General features: G+C 52.6%; 1 protein-coding gene across 2 annotated transcripts; it reads right to left on the bottom strand.

Moving 5' to 3' along the window:
- Positions 1–6,076: 6,076 nt before the first annotated feature.
- On the bottom strand, positions 6,077–10,351 carry LOC147116048 (uncharacterized). Of its 2 annotated transcripts, XR_015078735.1 has the most exons (3): positions 9,806–10,351; positions 6,459–9,551; positions 6,077–6,204 (listed from the first exon to the last, which is right to left on the bottom strand). XR_015078735.1 is itself a non-coding variant. In XM_085990761.1 (2 exons), exon 2 carries the CDS (start codon positions 9,368–9,370, stop codon positions 7,133–7,135), a length of 2,238 nt encoding a protein of 745 aa, XP_085846887.1. In that variant the 5' UTR covers positions 9,371–9,551; positions 9,806–10,351; the 3' UTR covers positions 6,211–7,132. The 2 variants fall into 2 exon arrangements, 1 of the variants encoding a protein (XP_085846887.1); XM_085990761.1 differs by lacking the exon at positions 6,077–6,204 and having other exon boundaries at positions 6,211–9,551.
- Between the last annotated feature and the right edge of the window lie 347 nt (positions 10,352–10,698).

Raw genomic sequence — 10,698 nt, 5'->3', positions numbered from 1 at the left:
CCCAAACTCCTCCACCTTGCTACTTCTCCCCCAAACTCCTCCACCTTGCTCCTTCTCCCTCAAACTCCTCCACCTTGCTACTACTCCCGCAAAACTCCTCCACCTTGTTACTTCTCCCACAAACTCCTCCGCCTTGCTACTTCCCCCCCAAACTCCTCCACATTGCTGCTTCTCCCCCAAACTCCTCCACCTTGCTACTTCTCCCCCAAGCTCCTCCACCTTGCTACTTCTCCCCAATCTCCTCCACCTTGCTACTTCTCCCCCAAACTCCTCCACCTTGCTACTTCTCCCCCAAACTCCTCCACCTTGCTACTTCTCCCCCACATTGCTACTTCTCCCCCAAACTACTCCACCTTGCTAGTTCTCCCTCAAACTCCTCCACCTTGCTACTTCTCCCCCAAACTCCTCCACCATGCTCCTTCTCCCTCAAACTCCTCCACCTTGCTACTTCTCCCCAAATTCCTCCACCTTGATACTTCTCCCTTAAACTCCTCCACCTTGCCACTTCTCCCCCAAACTCCTCCACCTTGGTACTTCTCCCTCAAACTCCTCCACCTTGCTACTTCTCCCTCGAACTCCTCCACCTTGTTACTGCTCCCTCAAACTCCTCCACCTTGCTACTTCTCCCCCAAACTCCTCCACCTTGCTACTTCTCCCCCAAACTCCACCACCTTGCTACTTCTCCCCCAAACTCCTCCAGCTTGTTACTTCTCCCCCAAACTCCTCCACCTTGTTAACTCTCCCCCAAACTCCTCCACCTTGCTACTTCTCCCCTAATCTCCTCCACGTTGCTACTTCTCCGCCAAACTCCTCCACCTTGTTACTTCTCTCCCAAACTCCTCCACCTTGCAACTTCTCCCCCAAACTCCTCCACGTTGCTACTTCTCCCCAAACTCCTCCACCTGGCTACTTCTCCCCCAAACTCCTCCACCTTGCTACTTCTCCGCCAAACTACTCCACCTTGCTACTTCTCCGCCGAACTCCTCCACCTTGCTACTTCTCCCAAAACTCCTCCACCTTGTTACTTCTCCCCCAAACTCCTACACATTGCTACTTCTCCCCAAACTCCTCCACCTTGTTTCTTCTCTCCCAAACTCCTACACCTTGCTACTTCTCCCCAAACTCCTCCACCTTGCTACATCTCCCTCAAACTCCTCCACCTTGCTACTTCCCTCCCAAACTCCTCCAACTTGCTACTTCTCCCCCAAACTCCTCCACCTTGCTACTTCTCCCTCAAACTCCTCAACCTTGCTACTTCTCCCTCAAACTCCTCCACCTTGCTACTTCTCCCTCAAACTCCTCCACCATGCTACTTCTCCCCCAAACTCCTCCACCTTGCTACTTCTCCCCCAAACTCCTCCACCTTGTTACTTCTCCCCCAAACTCCTCCACCTTGTTACCTCTCCCCCAAACTCCTCCACCTTGTTACTTCTCCCCCAAACTCCTCCACCATGCTACTTCTCCCCCAAACTCCTCCACCTTGCTACTTCTCCCCCAAACTCCTCCACCTTTCTAGTTCTCCCTCAAACTCCTCCACCTTGCTACTTCTCCCCCAAACTCCTCTACCATGCTACTTCTCCCTCAAACTCCTCCACCTTGCTACTTCTCCCCAAACTCCTCCATCTTGCTACTTGTGCCCCAAATTCCTCCACCTCGATATTTCTCCCTCAAACTCCTCCACCTTTCTACTTCTCCCCCAATCTCCTCCACCTTGCTACTTCTCCCTCAAACTCCTCCACCTTGCTACTTCTCCCCCAAACTCCTCCACCTTGGTACTTCTCCCTCAAACTCCTCCACCTTGCTACTTCTCCCTCAAACTCCTCCACCTTGCCACTTCTCCCCCAAACTCCTCCACCTTGCTGCTTCTCCCTCAAACTCCTCCACCTTGCTACTTCTCCCCCAAACTCCTCCACCTTGCTACTTCTCCCCCGAACTCCTCCACCTTGCTACTTCTTCCCCAAACTCCTCCACCTTGCTACTTCTCCCCCAAACTCCTCCACCTTGCTACTTCTCCCCCAAACCCCTCCACCTTGCTACTTCTCCCCCAAACTCCTCCACCTTGTTACTTCTCCCCCAAACTCCTCCACCTTGTTAACTCTCCCCCAAACTCCTCCACCTTGCTACTTCTCCCCTAATCTCCTCCACCTTGCTACTTCTCCCCCAAACTCCTCCACCTTGTTACTTCTCCCCCAAACTCCTCCACCTTGTTACTTCTCCCCCAAACTCCTCCACCTTGCTACTTCTCCCCCAAACTCCTCCACCTTGCTCCTTCTCCCTCAAACTCCTCCACCTTGCTACTTCTCCCCCAAAACTCCTCCACCTTGTTACTTCTCCCACAAACTCCTCCACCTTGCTACTTCCCCCCCAAACTCCTCCACATTGCTGCTTCTCCCCCAAACTCCTCCACCTTGCTACTTCTCCCCCAAGCTCCTCCACCTTGCTCCTTCTCCCCAAACTCCTCCACCTTGCTACTTCTCCCCCAAACTCCTCCACCTTGCTACTTCTCCCCCAAACTCCTCCACCTTGCTACTTCTCCCCCACACCCCTCCACCTTGTTACTTCTCCCCCAAACTCCTCCACCTTGCTACTTCTTCCCCAAACTTCTCCACCTTGCTACTTCTCCCCCAAACTCCTCCACCTTGCTACTTCTCCCCAAACTCCTCCACCTTGCTACTTCTCCTCAAACTCCTCCACCTTGCTACTTCTCCCTCAAACTCCTCCACCTTGCTACTTCTCCCTCAAACTCCTCCACCTTGCTACTTCTCCCCCAAACTCCTCCACCTTGCTACTTCTCCCCCAAACTCCTCCACCTTGCTACTTCTCCCTCAAACTCCTCCACCTTGCTACTTCTCCCTCAAACACCTCCACCTCGTTACTTCTCCCCCAAACTCCTCCACCTTGCTCCTTCTCCCTCAAACTCCTCCACCTTGCTACTTCTCCCTCAAACTCCTCCACCTTGCTACTTCTCCCTCAAACTCCTCCACCTTGTTACTTCTCCCTCAAACTCCTCCACCTGTCTACTTCTCCCCAAACTATTCCATCTTGCTACTTCTCCCCCAAACTCCTCCACCTTGCTACTTCTCCCCCAAACTCCTCCACCATGTTACTTCTCCCCCAAACTCCTCCACCTTGTTACTTCTCCCCCAAACTCCTCCACCTTGTTACTTCTCCTCCAAACTCCTCCACCTTGCTACTTCTCCCCCAAACTCCTCCACCTTGCTACTTCTCCCCCAAACTACTCCACCTTGCTAGTTCTCCCTCAAACTCCTCCACCTTGCTACTTCTCCCCCAAACTCCTCCACCATGCTCCTTCTCCCTCAAACTCCTCCACCTTGCTACTTCTCCCCAAATTCCTCCAACTTGATACTTCTCCCTTAAACTCCTCCACCTTGCAACTTCTCCCCCAAACTCCTCCACCTTGGTACTTCTCCCTCAAACTCCTCCGCCTTGCTACTTCTCCCTCAAACTCCTCCACCTTGCTACTACTCCCTCAAACTCCTCCACCTTGCTATTCTCCCCCAAACTCCTCCACCTTGCTACTTCTCCCCCAAACTCCGCCACCTTGCTACTTCTCCCCCAAACTCCTCCACCTTGTTACTTCTCCCCCAAACTCCTCCACCTTGTTAACTCTCCCCCAAACTCCTCCACCTTGCTACTTCTCCACTAATCTCCTCCACCTTGCTACTTCTCCCCCAAACTCCTCCACCTTGTTACTTCTCCCCCAAACTCCTCCACCTTGTTACTTCTCCCCCAAACTCCTCCACCTTGCTACTTCTCCCCCAAACTCCTCCACCTTGCTCCTTCTCCCTCAAACTCCTCCACCTTGCTACTACTCCCGCAAAACTCCTCCACCTTGTTACTTCTCCCACAAACTCCTCCGCCTTGCTACTTCCCCCCCAAACTCCTCCACATTGCTGCTTCTCCCCCAAACTCCTCCACCTTGCTACTTCTCCCCCAAGCTCCTCCACCTTGCTACTTCTCCCCAATCTCCTCCACCTTGCTACTTCTCCCCCAAACTCCTCCACCTTGCTACTTCTCCCCCAAACTCCTCCACCTTGCTACTTCTCCCCCACATTGCTACTTCTCCCCCAAACTACTCCACCTTGCTAGTTCTCCCTCAAACTCCTCCACCTTGCTACTTCTCCCCCAAACTCCTCCACCATGCTCCTTCTCCCTCAAACTCCTCCACCTTGCTACTTCTCCCCAAATTCCTCCACCTTGATACTTCTCCCTTAAACTCCTCCACCTTGCCACTTCTCCCCCAAACTCCTCCACCTTGGTACTTCTCCCTCAAACTCCTCCACCTTGCTACTTCTCCCTCGAACTCCTCCACCTTGCTACTGCTCCCTCAAACTCCTCCACCTTGCTACTTCTCCCCCAAACTCCTCCACCTTGCTACTTCTCCCCCAAACTCCGCCACCTTGCTACTTCTCCCCCAAACTCCTCCAGCTTGTTACTTCTCCCCCAAACTCCTCCACCTTGTTAACTCTCCCCCAAACTCCTCCACCTTGCTACTTCTCCCCTAATCTCCTCCACCTTGCTACTTCTCCGCCAAACTCCTCCACCTTGTTACTTCTCTCCCAAACTCCTCCACCTTGTTACTTCTCCCCCAAACTCCTCCACCTTGCTACTTCTCCCCAATCTCCTCCACCTTGCTACTTCTCCCCCAACTCCTCCACCTTGCTACTTCTCCCCCAAACTCCTCCACCTTGCTACTTCTCCCCCACACCCCTCCACCTTGTTACTTCTCCCCCAAACTCCTCCACCTTGCGACTTCTCCCCCAACTCCTCCACCTTGCTACTTCTCCCCCAAACTCCTCCACCTTGCTACTTCTCCCCCACACCCCTCCACCTTGTTACTTCTCCCCCAAACTCCTCCACCTTGCTACTTCTCCGCCAAACTCCTCCACCTTGTTACTTCTCTCCCAAACTCCTCCACCTTGTTACTTCTCCCCCAAACTCCTCCACCTTGCTACTTCTCCCCAATCTCCTCCACCTTGCTACTTCTCCCCCAACTCCTCCACCTTGCTGCTTCTCCCCCAAACCCCTCCACCTTGCTACTTCTCCCCCAAGCTCCTCCACCTTGCTACTTCTCCCCAATCTCCTCCACCTTGCTACTTCTCCCCCAACTCCTCCACCTTGCTACTTCTCCCCCAAACTCCTCCACCTTGCTACATCTCCCCCACACCCCTCCACCTTGTTACTTCTCCCCCAAACTCCTCCACCTTGCGACTTCTTCCCCAAACTTCTCCACCTTGCTACTTCTCCCCCACACTCCTGCACCTTGTTACTTCTCCACCAAACTCCTCCACCTTGCTACTTCTCCCCAAACTCCTCCACCTTTTTACTTCTCCCCCAAACTCCTCCACCTTGCTACTTCTCCCCAAACTCCTCCACCTTGCTACTTCTCCCCAAACTCCTCCACCTTGCTACTTCTCCCTCAAACTCCTCCACCTTGCTACTTCTCCCCCAAACTCCTCCACCTTGCTACTTCTCCCCCAAACTCCTCCACCTTGCTACTTCTCCCTCAAACTCCTCCACCTTGCTACTTCTCCCTCAAACACCTCCACCTCGTTACTTCTCCCCAAACTCCTCCACCTTGCTCCTTCTCCCTCAAACTCCTCCACCTTGCTCCTTCTCCCTCAAACTCCTCCACCTTGCTACTTCTCCCTCAAACTCCTCCACCTTGCTACTTCTCCCTCAAACACCTCCACCTCGTTACTTCTCCCCAAACTCCTCCACCTTGCTCCTTCTCCCTCAAACTCCTCCACCTTGCTCCTTCTCCCTCAAACTCCTCCACCTTGCTACTTCTCCCTTAAACTCCTCCACCTTGCCACTTCTCCCCCAAACTCCTCCACCTTGGTACTTCTCCCTCAAACTCCTCCACCTTGCTACTTCTCCCTCGAACTCCTCCACCTTGCTACTACTCCCTCAAACTCCTCCACCTTGCCACTTCTCCCCCAAACTCCTCCACCTTGCTACTTCTCCCTCAAAATCCTCCACTTTGCTACTTCTCCCCCAAACTCCTCCATCTTGCTACTTCTCCCTCAAACTCCTCCACCTTGCTACTTCTCCCCCTGTTCTGCCCTCGCAACGCGCTTCTCTGCAGAGCTAGACAGATAGCGAACAACTCGATATCTTCCAATAAAATCACAAGGCTTGACTTTTCTTGTAACACTTTACTGAACGATTCTAATTGTAAAACTGAAATACAACACAGAAATGGAAGCACACATTAGTATACAGGCGCATAACTGATATGTATACACAGATTTAGGTACGCCTGAGCAACACAGTACATTTAGTAAACTGGGAGGCATTCTCTTTAAATTAGCCCTGTACATAGTGTATGAAAATACAGCTACTAGTTAATCAGCTAGGCAGAGAAAAGTTACAACTAAACATTTTCTACAACATACAGTGCACATTAATCATCCATAGCATTCTAAAATACTTACAGACAAACAATTTCCAAGACTCAAGCATGGGGACAATACAACTGCCCAGAGCCTGCGCTGCTGTAGGAGCACCGTGGTGTAGGTCTGTGTCCCAGCGAGGGCTCCACGAGGACTACGTAGCAGTCCTGTGGGGAGCGTGATGACCTCATCACGCTCGGTAGCGTTGTCCGCGCTTGGGGCGTCACGTGATGCGCGTGGTCGCGTTTCTGGCCGTGGAGGCCGAAGTCGGGAGCGGGAGCTGGAGGCCAGGCTGAGCCGATGCTTGCCGCGGGAGCGGAAGATCGCGTCGCTCCCGGCGGCTGGTAGATGCGGCCAAAGACGCTAGGCCGGGCTGTGCCGGCAGCCTTTCTGGAAGGCCGAGTCGGGCCGGCAGCCGCCTCACGCACGTCACGTCGTACGTGCCGTGACGTCAGCACGCTACGTTGTACGTGACGTGACGTCAGCACGCTAAGGCGCGTCTTAAAGGGGCAATGGCCCTAAAAGGTAAGTTAAAGGGGCAACGGCCCCAACAGGTAGGTTATACATATATAAGTAAGTTAAATACATACAGTGAGGTTAAGTTAGAGGGAGAGGCAGCACACTCCCCGCTTGGTACAATTCCATTGTACCACTACAGATACAAAATAAACCTGAAGAAAACGTCCTTTGGCTGCAACATACTCAGAGTTCGTTCTCTAGGTTACTTCAGAAAGGAGGATCTCTGAGACTGGCCTCAGAAACACTTTGATAGGCCCCTCCTTGACAATCTTCACCTCCACCTTGCGGACCCTCTTGTCCCTGGTCGGCAGAGTTTTGACAACCAGGCCCACTGGCCATTCATTTCTGCGTGCTTGGCTATCTTTCAGCAAGACAACGTCTCTCACTTTGACGTTTGGCTTGTCTTCCGTCCATTTCCTACGGCTCTGTAGGGTGGACAAATACTCTCCTCTTTGCTTGGGGAATGTCTGTCCCTCTTCAAGACATTTGAATTCCTCCTTGAAGACATCATGCTGGACAGAGCGAATGATCACACCTTTGGCTTGTGATGGCTCACTTGTGCTGGATACTTCTTTAGAACATTTCCATCCTTTGCGTTCTATGTTGTCCGAATTCCCCTTGAAGGATGCTGCTACATGAATGAGTCGGGCTGTGGTTCGGCAGAGTGTTCTCCAGCTTGAGAATCGCTCGAAGCTTTGTGAGCCCAACTGAGATTCTGAGGCTTTGGTGACCAGGGTCGTAACTTCAGGCCGAATCTCGGTATCAGCTTCAGGCTCCACAAGGGTGAAGGGATTGGACTCAGGAGTCTCCTCTGTGTTGACATTAGACAGGAAAGAGGGGCCCGAGAACCAACTGCTTTGCTGTAGGTGTGCTGCTGGTATAGACCTGGTAGCATGGTCTGCAGGGTTCAGGTCCGTGGGGACATAGCACCACTGGTCAGGGTGAGTGGATCGTCTGATACGAGTCACCCAGTTGGAAACATACACGTAAAACCTTCTTGTGGAGTTGTGGATGTAACCAAGTACAATCTTGCTGTCCGTGAAGAACTTGACGGCGCCCACATCGATGTCAATCTTGTCTCTGATCAACTGTAGGTTCCATTTTGCTTCTTTTTCAGGGAGGAGTGGAGCATCCCACTCACTCTGATCCGATGAGAGTTCCCGTACAAATGCTTTTCCTTGCATTGCTATGGGAGCTACGAACCCCAAAGGGTCGTACAAACTGTTGACTGTGGACAGGATGTCTCTCCGTGTGAATGGCCTTTCTTCACGGGACACCAGGAATGTGACGCTGTCTGTTTCCAGGTTCCAGGAGAGCCCCAGGCTCCGTTGAAGGGGGGGAGGATCCACTCCAAGGTGCAAATCCTTCAGATCCTTGGCACGGTCCTCTGCAGGGAAGGCTTCCATCACCTGTCCACTGTTCGATGCTACCTTGTGTAGTCTCAGGTTGGGCTCTTTCCATGACCAACAACTTTCAGGACGGCCATCTAACTCCAGAAGGCCCGAACTCAACAACTCTCGGCGGATAAGACACCCAGCGAGGTCCTGTGTACCCTGTGGCTCGGGTGAGGACTGCTTGGCTGGATTGGCCGAGTGCTGTGGAGGTCTCTGTAGGTAAGTCTTGCTTGTTTCTTCTCCTTTAAGCTCAGTGTCTCCAAAAACAGGCTGTTTGCTACTGTGTTGAGTAGCTGGTTCTGCGTTGAGATAGTTGGATGTTTCCTTGGAGAACAATTTGGAGTGTTGTTGGACACACTCACTTGTACGTTGCACTGGACTGAGGGGCTGTCCCAGAACATATGTTTCCTGGCTGGGCTCCCCGCCTTCGTTCTCCTCACCTTCTTCATAAGCTGCGGCTTTAGCTTTAGCGGCAGCTCTCTGGCTTTGGAGAATGTGGAGACTGGCAGCGAGGTCAGCTCTCTGCTTCATAACCCTAGCTTCTTTTTCAGCAAGGGCCAATTGAGCCTGGGCAGCTTTTGCCTTGGCACGTGCTTTGGCGGCTGCAGAAGCTGTCGATGACGACGGTCTGCTGGACTGCCGAGATGATCTAGTGGATACTTTAGAGGACTGTGCTGTCTGCTTCATCACACTAGCGTCGAGGTCAGCTCTCTGCTTCATCACACTAGCGTCGAGGTCGGCTCTCTGCTTCATAAGGTCAGCTTTCTGCTTCATCATACTAGCTTCGAGGTCGGCTCTCTGCTTCATAAGGTCAGCTTCTTTTTCAGCGAAGGACAATTGAGCCTGGGCAGCTTTTGCCTTGGCACGTGCTTTGGCGGCTGCAGAAGCTGTCGATGACGACGGTCTGCTGGACCGCCGAGATGACCTAGGGGATACTTTAGAGGGCTGTGACTTGGCATCGTTTGCTAGGAGAGGCTCATGCTTCTCGCTTGACTGGTCGACGTCCTCTAGGGTATATTGTTTTCCTGAGCGTAGACTCATGGTAGCTGAGTGGTATCTTCCTGCGCTTGAGCCCGCTGTGCTGTTGTCTTTTTACTGTTCTGCCCTCGCAACGCGCTTCTCTGCAGAGCTAGACAGATAGCGAACAACTCGATATCTTCCAATAAAATCACAAGGCTTGACTTTTCTTGTAACACTTTACTGAACGATTCTAATTGTAAAACTGAAATACAACACAGAAATGGAAGCACACATTAGTATACAGGCGCATAACTGATATGTATACACAGATTTAGGTACGCCTGAGCAACACAGTACATTTAGTAAACTGGGAGGCATTCTCTTTAAATTAGCCCTGTACATAGTGTATGAAAATACAGCTACTAGTTAATCAGCTAGGCAGAGAAAAGTTACAACTAAACATTTTCTACAACATACAGTGCACATTAATCATCCATAGCATTCTAAAATACTTACAGACAAACAATTTCCAAGACTCAAGCATGGGGACAATACAACTGCCCAGAGCCTGCGCTGCTGTAGGAGCACCGTGGTGTAGGTCTGTGTCCCAGCGAGGGCTCCACGAGGACTACGTAGCAGTCCTGTGGGGAGCGTGATGACCTCATCACGCTCGGTAGCGTTGTCCGCGCTTGGGGCGTCACGTGATGCGCGTGGTCGCGTTTCTGGCCGTGGAGGCCGAAGTCGGGAGCGGGAGCTGGAGGCCAGGCTGAGCCGATGCTTGCCGCGGGAGCGGAAGATCGCGTCGCTCCCGGCGGCTGGTAGATGCGGCCAAAGACGCTAGGCCGGGCTGTGCCGGCAGCCTTTCTGGAAGGCCGAGTCGGGCCGGCAGCCGCCTCACGCACGTCACGTCGTACGTGCCGTGACGTCAGCACGCTACGTTGTACGTGACGTGACGTCAGCACGCTAAGGCGCGTCTTAAAGGGGCAATGGCCCTAAAAGGTAAGTTAAAGGGGCAACGGCCCCAACAGGTAGGTTATACATATATAAGTAAGTTAAATACATACAGTGAGGTTAAGTTAGAGGGAGAGGCAGCACACCCCCAAACTCCTCCACGTTGCTAATTCTCCCCCAAACTCCTCCACCTTGCTACTTCTCCCTCAAACTCCTCCACCTTGTTACTTCTCCCTCAAACACCTCCACCTCGTTACTTCTCCCCCAAACTCCTCCACCTTGCTACTTCTCCCTCAAACTCCTCCACCTTGCTACTTCTCCCTCAAACTCCTCCACCTTGCTACTTCTCCCTCAAACTCCTCCACCATGCTACTTCTCCCCCAAACTCCTCCACCTTGCGACTTCTCCCCCAAACTCCTCCACCTTGTTACTTCTCCCCCAAACTCCTCCACCTTGCT

The sequence above is a fragment of the Somniosus microcephalus genome, chromosome 6, assembly GCF_052327205.1.
Source record: "Somniosus microcephalus isolate GS21.2 chromosome 6, FLI_Smic_1.0, whole genome shotgun sequence".
Classification (NCBI taxonomy): Eukaryota; Metazoa; Chordata; class Chondrichthyes; order Squaliformes; family Somniosidae; genus Somniosus; species Somniosus microcephalus.
The sequence above is the reverse complement of the archived record's forward strand: the minus strand, read 5'-3'. Positions and strand labels throughout refer to the sequence as shown.